General features: G+C 42.6%; 1 protein-coding gene across 1 annotated transcript; it reads left to right on the plus strand.

Annotated features, from left to right (window-relative positions):
• Nucleotides 1–197: 197 nt before the first annotated feature.
• Nucleotides 198–11,956, plus strand: LOC139461763 (proline-rich transmembrane protein 1-like). Its single transcript, XM_071243221.1, has 4 exons — nt 198–308; nt 8,203–8,450; nt 9,244–9,372; nt 11,011–11,956. Exons 1-4 carry the CDS (start codon nt 293–295, stop codon nt 11,185–11,187), a joined length of 570 nt encoding a protein of 189 aa, XP_071099322.1. The 5' UTR covers nt 198–292; the 3' UTR covers nt 11,188–11,956.
• Nucleotides 11,957–13,339: the final 1,383 nt, after the last annotated feature.

Genomic DNA, 13,339 nt, shown 5'->3' on the forward strand with positions numbered 1-13,339 from the left:
AATCGGAACATACCGAACAATAGTAGGTGTCTCGGAGTAATAATATTGATCTCATAAGAGGGAGGGGCCGATTAAGTCTAGGGTATTAACTTGGCTCGTGTTTCTGACGTCAACAGTAACAACAAGACCGTGCCCACCTCTAACGTCTGTGGCGGTATCATATAGACCCTGATTGTGAAAAGTCCAGGTCACGTGACTACTGATAACGAACTGTGTGAGGTCATCGTTTCGACATTTTCGGGAGGATTTACTCACATATTCAGCGTTAACACCAAACTACACACTACAGGACATGAGTGAGAAATCAGGTAGATATGATATTATAAGATACAAATATTAGAAATTTTTATTTCCACATAATATGACAAACCCATCGGATAGCCTTGAAAGTGGGTGCTGTCTTTACTTGTCTAACATGGCGGCTTGTTATGGTCGGAGAACTGTTTTGGAATATACCTAACATGTTTCAATGAAACAAAATGAGAGATAGAACCGATATTGTTGGGTTTTGTGGGGGATAAAAAATATCTTTGTCATTTATAGTAGATAGGGAGGTATAGGTTGCTGAAGACAGCGACAGCCTGTATGGTGATGTCTGTGCAGGGGAGGGGTGGGTGGGGTAGGGGTGAGGTGGGTTGAGGTGGGAAGTGTGTGTGTGTGTGTGTGTGTGTGTGGGGGGGGGGGGGGGGGGGGGGGGGGGGTGTGTCTTGAAAATAAACTACAACCGCCCTTTAGAAGACGTTACTTATAATGAGGCTGCCAAAACACACCCACCCCGCCAACCCCGAGTCCCGCATCCCGCAAACTATTTAATTAATCACTAATCTCGTTGCCCACTCCTGAATCCCCCCAAAAGTCTAAAAAACATTGAGAAAAGGATTCGATTTGTTAAATTACCGACAAAATAAAATATGTACAGAAAACTGTTACGTACATCATTTCTTTTTTTAAAAAAGATGTTGAATCTGTGTGCTAAATACGGGTTTATGTGCATCCCACTTACCACAACGTCGGTTCCTTAATACCCTTCAAATATACCCTCGTATTCCACGTATTAGTGAGTATTGTGTTCCGCGTATTAGTGAGTATTATGTTACGCCGTATTCACCAATATTACAGCAATTATAATTCCGCGTACGAAAGGGGGTTGGTATTCTCTTTAATACAAAACATGATTTGTCTGGTCCAGTCTCGAAATCTTATATGAAGGCCACCGTCATAAGGTTGGAATATTGCTGAGTGAGATTAAGCCACAATAAACAAGTTAAAAGTTTAGGTTAATTGTCCCCAAATTATCAACACGATCAATATAATATGAAGATATTATACAGGATATGCATGTCGATAATAATTAAAGATTAATAAAGTTTGGCCTTTTCCTGTAAGGTGAAAGTCTCCGTCAAGCGTCACGTCGGTGTGTGTTGACGTTGAATCTCACCCCAAGGACGTTTTATGTACTTTGAGTATTTAAACACACAAAATCTGACAGCAGTGGTTTGAAGTGTTTTGTTTTTTCTCAATAACTCAGCATTATTCCACATATGTGACGTGAGCCTGTAAATAATCGAGTCTGGACCAGACAATGATATGGTTGACAGTATGAGCAACGGTGCACGCCGTGCACGATGCAACGCAATCAAGACCCTGACTACACGATCAGTCGCCTCTTCCGACGTTGACCAGAACAGGTGCCCGGGGACAATTCTAACAAGGATTTCTTTGTTTGTTTGTTGTTGAACGCCGCACTCAGCAATATTCAAGCTATATGACGGCGGTCTGTAAACAATCGAGTCAGGACCAGACAATCCAGTGATTGACATCATAAGCATCGATCCACGCAATTGGGATACGATGACATACGATGACCTCTATTTAGTCGCCTGGTTGCTGGGGAGTCTTAGTCTTATCTGGAATCCCTACCGGTCCGATCTAAGGGCTGTTTAGAAGTTTGACATGAACGTTATAACGAGGTAGTATGGACAATCAACTTCCTTGAGTGCGGCGTTAAACAAGAAACAAACTTACATAGTATGCGTTTCATTTTCCGAGATTCCGATAGGCTGTCGCGGAATCAAAATTGATTACAGATCGATAATGGCAGGAATGGCTTCTGATCCGAGCTACTTTCTCCTGGAATCCTTGAGACCTCGCGTCAGTGCACCCATTGCAACATTTAAAAAGACATGTCGTAAACTGCCATGTATCGGACTGTCATTAAATTTGAAGAGCCCTTCAAGGAGAATATTTATTGACGTGAGATTTGTAACGGCGTCCATGTTTTTCTTGGTAATGCGCTGGGGTAGCATAAAATATATTTGTTATGACACATGCATCCTATGAGGCCCATATCCGAGACGGCGCGCAACGAAAACATATAACCTGCTAGCCTAGATATTTTGAGGCCCATTATCAAATGTTTCAGATTATTGTGTGTGCGGGTGTCTTTTTAAGTTATCCGACCACTGGACCTGTATGTAGTATTTTAAAGTTCGAATTTGTCCAGACGACAAAATATTCAAAAGCTGATCACCAAAATTAAATCTGTAGATTCGACCCTAATAAGATGCAGTCGCCATTCTCGTGAAGCGATTTTTATACAATTTGTATGGAATCCTTGTAGGGACATTGTCGCGTTGTCACCCTTACAAAAACAAGCCAAAATATCAAAATTAACCAAAGCTCGACAATACGACAATGTCCCGTCTAGGATTCCATAAATTTGTGACTGTTATCTTCGATAAATGCACAAAAAATGAAAATCTAACCCTTTATACTCTTGTAAATCTGGAAGGTTTTGCGCCATGAATTATTGCGAGTAGCTACACTAACCATAACTGCATCCGGAAGGTTTGGATCCACCTAGATGATGATGCCAAATGTACAGTATCTCGTAAATAGTTTGATGTCTATCCTGTCATACACCGCCTCCGTGGCCTAGTGGTTGAGCATCCGCCCGGATCGCGGAAGGTCCGGGGTTCGATCTCCGGCCGCGTCATACCAAAAGACGTTAAAAGATGGTACTTGTTGTTACCCTGTCTGGCGCTCGGCATGCAGGGGCTAAAACAAGGACTGGTCGGCTCGGAGTCAGTATATTGTGTCTGAGTGGGGTATTCATGTTAAACTGCGGTGTGAGCTAGCACTTTAAATTGGCATCAGTCCGGACTAGTACAAGCAGCCACACACACACACACACACACACGTACATGCACGTCGCTATATAAGTGCAATAATCTTGGACGCGACGTTAATCCCCATTTCACCTCACCTCACCATCCTATCATACATAGATGCTACATCGTTTTGTCGAGGCAAAACACACTGCAATGTCAAATACGTTCAGATATAGTTGTTCCATTATCTAGGGGTCCAACTCGTGTATGATCTTGAATTCCTGATGCAATTACAAAACTCAAACAAGGTGAGGTAAGGTGAGGTGAATTGGGGTTTAACGTTGCGTCCAAGATTATTGCACTTATGTTGCGACGTGCATGTACGTGTATGTGTGTGGCTGCTTGTGCTAGCCCGGAATAATACTGATTTTACAGTGCTAACCCACTGAGATACCATGCCGCAGTTTTAACATGAATACCCAACTCAGACACAGTATATTGATTCTAGTCCTTGTTTTAGTCCCTTAATGCCGAGCGCAAGGCAGACGCTATATCCACTAGACCCCGGAGGCGGTCTAAACTGTAACAAACACAATAAATACATTTTGGGGGAAATGATCTTTAGAGAAAATACGATTTCCGCTGACAGATCATTGCCTTGCGTCGATGTTGTAAAATTAATGTTTCAGGTCCATGTGTACTGTCACACTTGTGTCTTGATGTGGGATTCCTCTTGACAATGTTTTACTATTTAGAATGGATACAGGCATATTTCGGGACAGATTGGTGTCATTTGTAAATGTGTTTTCATGTCCACGAATTCAAAAAGAAACCTGTAAGGCTTGTACCAAATGCTAAAGCAGTTCATATTTGAAACGCACTCTTTACTTGTCGACATTTATAACCAAATAAGACCAGGAAGAATACTTGGTACTGGGGTAATAAAAAGACGAGGAAGAATACTTGGTTCTTGGGTAACCAAATAAGACCAGGAAGAATACTTGGTATTGGGGTAACCAAATGAGACGAGGAAGAATACTTGGTTCTGGGGTAACCACATGGTACCAGGAAGAATACTTGGTACTGGGGTAGCCAAATAAGACGAGGAAGAATTCAAGGTCCTTTGTTGAACAAACCTGAGCATATCGGTTGAAATGACCTGTCACCACGAGAACGTGTCGCTGACCTTCAGTCCATGCCTCCAAAGTCCAAGGGATGCCATGTGACAATGCTGACCAATGGAAATCTTCTAGCAGTTAGAATCCCTGTACCCTTACCCCACACACACCCACCCATCCCCACCCCTCCTTCTGGATCTCCTCTCTACAGTCATAGCTGCTGATGTATCTTGACCAGGGCTGTGACAATGGCATAGTCTGGAAACTGTATTCTGTCGCGCCTTGTCTTGTCCCTACGTGTCCAGTGATAATAGCCAGGGCATGGTCCTTACCCTGAGCTATCCTCCTTCTCTACCACTGGCTTCTCACTTATCATCACTGACCACCACATCGTCATCACCATCGACATGACCGGCTGAGACCCAAGACTCTCAGTGTAGATAGGTGTCTTGAGCGAATTGCAGATGGCTTTGAGTCCACTTGCACCTGGTCCAGTTGTGGAGGATCTAATGGAGTCTGTGGTCTGGAGAGAGCATCCGCATCAACATGTTCCAGGCCAGTTTTTGATGGAGAAGTTGTAATTGGGCCTACATATTGTAACTACATATATCATATATGTAAGGGGGGCACGGGTGCAATCTTTTGAAAGAAACTTTATCTTTGTCTCACATATGTATTTTGATATGCGTACAAACGAAATACATAAATAATTATGAAAATATTTTTTAAAACATACCCAACTGTAAATATCACACTAAACATATTTATGTTATTCGGCAACAATCATAAGAGGGAGACACGTCTAGCTCTATACGACCTATTACCCTATACAGCATATCGCTACGTGGGAAACGTTGACCCAGTTTCCGTGTAGCGAGATATTAGCACTTTTGGACAGTGTGAATAATTGACGTGTCAGGCTAGAGGAGTAAACATATTACTATTAGAGCGGTAATTCTCAGAGAGAAGTGGTTACAAATAACAAACGCACTCACAACTTTGAGGGTTTCAACTTTAACTATGTTTGCATGTCTCATCAGATCTACTTCATTACAAAATAATACTACAACAACTTTGAAAAGATTAATTATGAAAAAGTATTGATAACTTTACCACTGTAGATATATCAATGTCAACAGTATCATGTATACCACTATGACTGTGTCAACTTCATACACCTTGTTCCTGGAAAACAATAACACATATACTGAACCGCAAAAGAAACGTCACCCCAAGTAACATTGCATGACAAGTTATCATTTAAATATCTGGGCATTTTTTGTCAAGGTTTCTAAAATTTAACATTACCTTGTCTGGAAAAATGAAATTAGATGATTAAAAAACAAAGTAGATGACAATAAAACCGATCGCCCACACGCATCACGGCAACGGCCATTGTAACCCGATGCACGGGAGTTCTGTGCAAATTGAAATGCACATGCGTTCCTCCATTTCTTGCCCTATAAAAATCCACCCAGATCGGATAACATTCATTCGTTATTGAATTGCTACCACATGCCAAGATTGACAAGAAATCAGCGACACCAAGCCCTTGGACGGTTGCAGGCTGGACAAACCGACCGGCAAGTAGCCAATGCATTTCAAGTCCACGTAAGGACAACATACAGGCCCTAGCAACGGTACCAGACCACCAACACTACAGATGACCGACCGCGTAGTGGAAGACCAAGGGTCACCACCCGACGTCAGGATCGTCAGATTGTGCGACAGCATCTTCAAGATCGGTTTGTTACAGCTGCGGAAACTGCTCGACAGACCATGGGGACACGCCAGCGACACATGAGTGCGGACACCGTGCGTCGACGATTGACGAGCAGACATTGACGAGGACCCATTCTGACACCACGTCATCTCCGGGACAGTCTTCAGTGGGCAACACAGCACCAGCATTGGCGCCACCACCAGTGGAGAAGAGTCGTCTTCTCAGACGAGAGCCGTTACTGTATCTCAACAGCAGATGGCAGAGAAAGAGAGTCTGGCGGCGCCGTGGGGAACGTTATTCGGATGCGTGTGTTGCTGAGAGAGACTCGTGGGGTGGTCCGAGCATCATGCTGTGGGGTGTAATTGGTCTTCACAGAGGGTCGGCCCTGTGGTCTTCCAGAACATCGGTCCAGGGAAAGGCAATGGTGTCACAGCAGCTCGGTACATTGATCAAATCTTGAGACCACACGCCATACCTCATTTGGCACGTCGCCGCAACCACGTGTTTTAGCATGAAAACACCCGTGCCCACACTGCGAGATGGCATCAGTCTCGATTTAAATCCCAATGAGCACCTGTGGGACGAAATTCAAAGACGGCTGAATGATGTCCGACCAAGGTCGACAATTGCAGCTGAACTGCATCAGGCGTTCCTTAGAGTCTGGGCTCAAGTGTATCGTTGCACGGCAGTAATCAATGCACATGGCGGACACACGAGATACTGACTTGTGATGCCATTTTCTCAGATACTAGTGTTGTGTTTCACTTTCAAAACATTTGACACTTTAGTTTCAACCTTGATGATCAGTTTCGCCAAGTTTCATCTTTTTAATATGTCTCAAAGTATGTTTACAGTGTTTGGACAAATAAGGTTTATCATAGTTTATCTATGGTGACGTTTCTTTTGCGGTTCAGTATATTTCAGGAAGTCATTGTTGTGAAAACATATTACTTGTTTTGTTTTCATAATATATTTGTTTTCTACTGTTATATTACATTAATATTTGAACTGAAATGTGTCATGCAATGTTTCATCTTCTGGGTTACACACGTGCGCTTCATGACCTAGTCGTGGTCCTTTCATCCATAGGAAGGTATGCTACTAAATTTCGTTGCGCCGTGTTAATCCTCTGGACCGATATTATCTTGTTATCATCAGATCTTAGTTCTTGCTACGGCTAAACACACAAACATGTGAGGATATCCCATTACTGGTCACGTCAGAACGTCCTTTCGTCCGACCAATCAGAGCGTCGCTTACCAGATTGAGAAAGTCACAGTCGGAATGTGTTTTCTAATCATGCAACCTCGATAAGATTACATTACGGGGCACTCCGAACGAACATTTGAAACGGAAGAGCCCCTGGGAAGTACCGCCATACAATCTCGGCCATATATGAGACATTCCAGAGTTTTCTTTTGTTCAATTTTCAAATTTTAATAGAGAACTTTGTCAACAGATTTTTCATAGCATAGTCTGGAGTGGAAGTCGCCGGTTTGAAACTAGGGTTGTAAAAGCTCCAGAGAGCTGCTTTCTGATTGGCTAATGTCCATTTCTTGTAGGTCAGTCATTTCATTGGTCGGCCAAAGTCCAGTTTCCTCCTTTGTCGAACTAGGCTGGAATTATGGAGTTATATCTTGGCTGGACTAACGAGTCTATGCATAGTCCAATCAACATGTCGTAACGGAATCGACTTCCGGTTCGTAAACTGCAGTGCAGATTTCGACCGATTTCAGAGTTTACAAATCACGTGTATCATCAACTCAGCGTCTGCAGATATTTCCCAAATCTTTTCATGATTATAATGAAGGTGCTCACGTGATTTGGTGCCGCCATTTTGATTGAAGCAAATGCAAGTGATATGAGAGGTGGAATCTGATTGGTCAATAGGAGGGACATAACTAGTAATAGCCACTGGTGGCGCTACGATCGAGCCCAGATATTCCAGCCTTCTTAGGCTCTTACAGCCTTTGAGTACAGCTCGATGACTACCTTTAAACATTAGCCCTTTGCAAAACACCACAAAATGTTAGCAATAAGCATAAAATCAATTTTATTCAGGAGTGTTTTGAAACCTCTGACTGACCAATCTGAATTGAGTATGGTGTAGTGAGAGTATGGAGTTGTATTAAGGATCTGAATATGTCCATATTCTCTTTTTTACTGTTTTGAAGATTATTCTAAAATATAGGCGTTGTAATGGAGAATTATAGTTTGCCAAAGGACTTAAGATGTTGGGTTATTTATACAGGGATGCCCCAGGGTAGCGCCCCGCCCTCCGAGCCCCCACCCAGCTACTCCGCCTACCCTGGCCAGAGCAATCCTGCGTACTCCGCCCCACAGTACGGGGAACAACCACAACAGCAACAGCAGTATGGGATGCCTCAACAGCAGTATGGGATGCCTCCACAGCAGTACGGGATGCCTCAACAGCCACAACAATATGGGATGCAGCAACAGCCACAGCAATATGGGATGCAGCAGCAGACGAACGTTGTGGTGAGTCCAGGTTGTATAGCGGGGACTTATGTTTCCACTAAGAGACCGACTGTTTAATATTCTGAGGAGGGATGAGAATTTTGTTCGAGGATATGGTTTTATTCACTGCGTCAAACATGAAAGTTTTGTGTGGTACTAAAGACATCGAGGCAAATTGTTCATTGAAGATGAAAAAACATTATTTTGCATTGTCCATTATATGAATAATTAGGAACTCCTGACATAATTACATTACTTAATTTGAAGTTTGAAGTAATTTTTTATGACTGGAAACGCTAGGAAAAAAATAATATATATAAATGGATCAGACAATCAAGTGATAGACATCATGAACATCGATCTACGCAACTGGGATACAATGACATGCATCAACCAAGTCAGCGAGCCTGACCACTCGATCCCTTTAGCTGCCTCTTACGACAATCATAGCCACCTCTTACAGGCATAGCCGACTCTTACGACAAGCATAGGCACCTCTTACGACAGGTGATATGATGTATATGCGTATGTGCTTCAACATATTATTGACCCGTGAAGACCCGGGCTAGAATTGATCTTCAGCGATCTATGCTTGTCGTAAAAGGCGGCATGATGAGCCCCCCCCCCCCCCAAAAAAAAAAAAAAAAAAAAAAAAAAATCCCCCCAGTAATTTCATATGGTTCAAAGGAATTACGAGAGCAATGTTAACCGGTTTTTGTTGGTCTTTGAAAAACATGGACATAAATTTAACTTATGAGGACATTCATAATAACATTAGTAGGACATATAAGATTGAAGACTTTGTTGAACACAGGTAAACCAACCCGGCGTGAACTACAGCGCCGTCCACACCAACGCCCCCGACAACATGGGTCTTGCCATCTTCGCCACCATCTGCTGCTTCTGGCCCTTGGGAATCGTGGCCATCATGAGAGCGTCAGAGGTACGTATCATTCCATTCGTCACCACTCGCCCCTTTCCGTAACCTGCAAGAATACTCGTCCCCCTAACGATGAATGTTATGTGCGAAAATACGACCAACCAATCCGAATGCGCGTATAGTTTCAAGTTCTTCGTCAAAGAATCCCTCAGAAATATTTTTTGATTTTACATATGTCTTGCATCTAAAAATATACCAAAGACACAGTTAAATGTGTTCAATCATACTGTGTAATTCCGCACGTCCCGATGTGCTTTAAATTCATCGATAGGGGGACGAATCTTCTTTCAGGTTACGGAAAGAGGCGAGTGGTGACGAATGACACGATTCGTGCCCGTGGCCATTTTTATCAACTTGGTTCCGTCTCCGCGCAAACGGGCATAGCGAAAAAAACCTAGTCAATTTGTTGTACCACATCATCTTTGTCTTGTAAGTCTACATTAACATGTTCTAACAATATAATGGTTGCCATTTACAGCTTCTTGTTATTTAGTGTGACATTCACTAAAAAATAAGTTTAGATACAATACCTGTAAACTATTAAGGAGTGATTCATTGACCAAAGTACTTATAAATTGGTCTGTCGTGTTTTCGCCCATGATATGGTGTGAGTTTTCTTGCAGTTTTCTTGCAGGTTACGGAAAGGGACGAGTGGTGACGAAGTTTATCTATAACCAGATACGCTCGGCTCATCCCAATCGGCTCACCTCATGCCCATATAGGTCATCTCGGCCATCAGTGGGGGGATTCCATATTGGAACTGGAGTCATAAGTTTCTCTAGTTTACGTTACGAATGTTACGTTATACAACACATTCTGGTGGCTGTCGTGATCTCTATGTACATGTTGCTCGATATCAAATTTTATACCCCACTTGAGCCTGAGCATCCTCGATTATCCAGTGTATACAATCCCCTTAAAAACCCTGGACCCAACGCCACACATCTTTGCCGGAGACCTATAGGAATGACACGACGTTAAACTTATACGCCAATCAAATTACACGGCTGAATGACACCTGATGACACTTTTGCGTACCGTCCCAACTACATGGCACATACACCGAAATGATATTACAATAAAAGGAATATTTTTATCTATGTCAGGTTTATGTCAGGTTTACTAAAACCTACGTTATCAACACACCACAAAACTAAAATAATAGTTATAGCCTTTATTCCCGTAATACAACGTCACCAGAAAGTCTATAAACTTTACATTATATAATCAAAAGAAATAGAAGAAAATGCACCAACAGGAAGTGACGTCAGCAGAAGAAACGTATTTCTTCTGCAAACAATTATTATGTTGTGGTGTGTACTAACCACTGTTTACTTTGTTAAAGTCGAAATTCCAGAATCGAGGTGGTGAAAAAATGAAGCCCAATCATTTTCGGAAGCTGACTTCTGATTGGTTAAAAAAATCCACGTATCCTTCATTAAGATTGGGATGTCAAAGTTCACTCAGGGTTAACCTGACTCGACTTTCCATGGAGAGGTCGACATATCTTGACGCTGAGTGAGTTAGTGAATGGGTGAGTGAGTATGGTTTTACGCCGCTACATTTACACGCCGTGCGACTGCAACAGGAAAGTAATGAACAAATAATGTTTGACTCATGAGGTTGGCCTTCACCTTTCAGGCACGTAACGCGCTGACCCAGGGCGACATGAACGGCGCTGTCCTCCTCTCCGCCCAGTCCCGACGCCTATCACTGTGGGCCGTCGCCTGTGGCTGCATATCAATTGTTCTCATCATCGTCATCGTCGTTGCATACGTTGTGACGTACAACAACTCCTCCTGCTACGACTGCTACTAAACGTCCATGAAGGGAGATAACCCCAATAATGAAGGGAGACAACTGACCGTCTTGTCCGGTTTCTGTGCCAACAAAGGAACCGTATATTAATTTTCTGGAACGAATAATTATTTTCAGAAATGAAATTGATAGCATTAAGTGAAAGCGGATTAGTAGTATAATATTTAAAATGCGTGTACATTTTTGCTTATCGTCAAGTTGAACATTTCAAATAATTCTTTGTATCTAATATCTTTCCAACTAAATTTACTTGAAAACATTTTGGAAATTCATTTTGACATTCGATGGGCATATTATTCCATTTCGAACAATGTCGAATTTAAAATATTTGCACAATTTATTTTGTCTCATTTGTTTGTTGTTTAACTCCACACTCATCAATATTCCACATATATGACGTAAATAATCGAGTCTGGACCAGACAGTCCAGTGACTGACAACATGAGCATCGGTCCACGCAATTGGGATACGATGACATGCATCGACCAAGTCAGCGAGCATGACCTATTCTACCCCGGATCTCCAAGGATCATTTGCACAAAAGATCAGTCTATTCAAATTACCGTCCAGTGTCTGAAGGACAAATGATTTGCATTGTGTAACCAACAACAATGACAATATATAGGTGAATAATAAATGCATTTTCTTTCTTGGTGTTGGGATAGGGATAAAAACGTTTACTACTTTGAACATTCTTTTGATTGACAAGTGTCTGTGATATCTCAGAAAGAACTTATCATATTTACAAAATAAACACGTTGGTAATGTTGATTACTTTGTTATTCATATTTTTATCAGCTAGGTGGTCATGGCGGAAGATTCTCATGTCATGGGATTTGATTTCACCTAAAATATTGATTTTGTTTATTAACTTAATAAACGTACTCATAATCATACAGCATAGTTCACATGCTTGGAATCAGGTGGTGAGGTGAAATGGGGTTTAACGTCCAAGGTTATTGCACTTATATAGCGACGTGCATGCACGTGTATGTATGTGTGTGGCTGCTTGTACTAGTCCGGACTGATGCCGATTTATAGTGCTAGCTCACTGAGATACCATGCCGCAGTTTAACATGAATACCCCACTCAGACACAGTATACTGACTCCGAGCCGACCAGTCCTTGTTTTAGACCCTTAATGCCGAGCGCCAGACAGGGTAACAACAAGTACCATCTTTTAACGTTTTTCGGTATGACGCGGCCGGGGATCGAACCCCGGACCTTCCACTCTCTGCTTGGAATCAACACAACTGGCTGTAGTCGATGTGGTCACATAAACATTGTTCAAATTAGCAATACAAAGCCCAAATGTATTTGCTGTTTATTGCCACACTCAGCAATATCCCAGCTATATGATGGCAGGGTATGAATAATCGAGTCTGGACCAGACAAACTAGTGATTAATAATATGAGCAACGTCTCACTGTCGGGACATGGTGACACGCAATCAACCAGGTCACCGAGTCTGAACATCCGATCCATTGGGTTGATTCGTAGAAGTACCCGTCATTCGGACCAAATAAAAACCAGGCATCCCCACACAGGTAAAGAGCCCCACATAAGTAAAAGGCCCAACCGAGGTAAAAAGCCCCAGACAGGTTAAAAGCCCCACAGAGGTGAAAGGCCCCACACAGGTAAAAATCCCCACTGAGGTAAAATGTTCCACAGAGGTAAAAAGCCTGCAGAGGTAAAAAGAACCACATAGGTAAAAGCCCAAGCGAGGTAAAAGGCCCCAGACAGGTAAAAGGCCCACTGAGGTAAGAGGCACACACAGGTAAAAAGGCCCACAGAGGTAAAAGCCCCACGGGGATAAAATGCCCCACAGAATTGAAAGGCCCATAGAGGTAAAAGGCCCACAGAGGTAAAAGCCCCCAAAGACGTAAAAGGCCTACAGAGGTAAAAAGACAGCAGAGGTAAAAGGTCCACAGAGGTAAAAGGCCCGCAGAGGTAAAAGGTCCACAGAGGTAAAAGGCTCACAGAGGTAAAAAGCCCGCAGAGGTAAAAGCCCCATAGAGGTAAAAGCCCCACAGAGGTTAAAGGTCCACAGAGGTAAAAGGCCTACAAAGGCAAAAAGCCTACAGAGGTAAAAGGCCCACAGAGGTAAAAACCAACAGAGTTTAAAGGCCTACAGAGGCAAAAAGCCTACAGA

Source organism: Haliotis cracherodii, unplaced genomic scaffold (genome assembly GCF_022045235.1).
Source record: "Haliotis cracherodii isolate W230 unplaced genomic scaffold, xgHalCrac1.p SCAF_15, whole genome shotgun sequence".
Lineage (NCBI taxonomy): Eukaryota > Metazoa > Mollusca > Gastropoda > Lepetellida > Haliotidae > Haliotis > Haliotis cracherodii.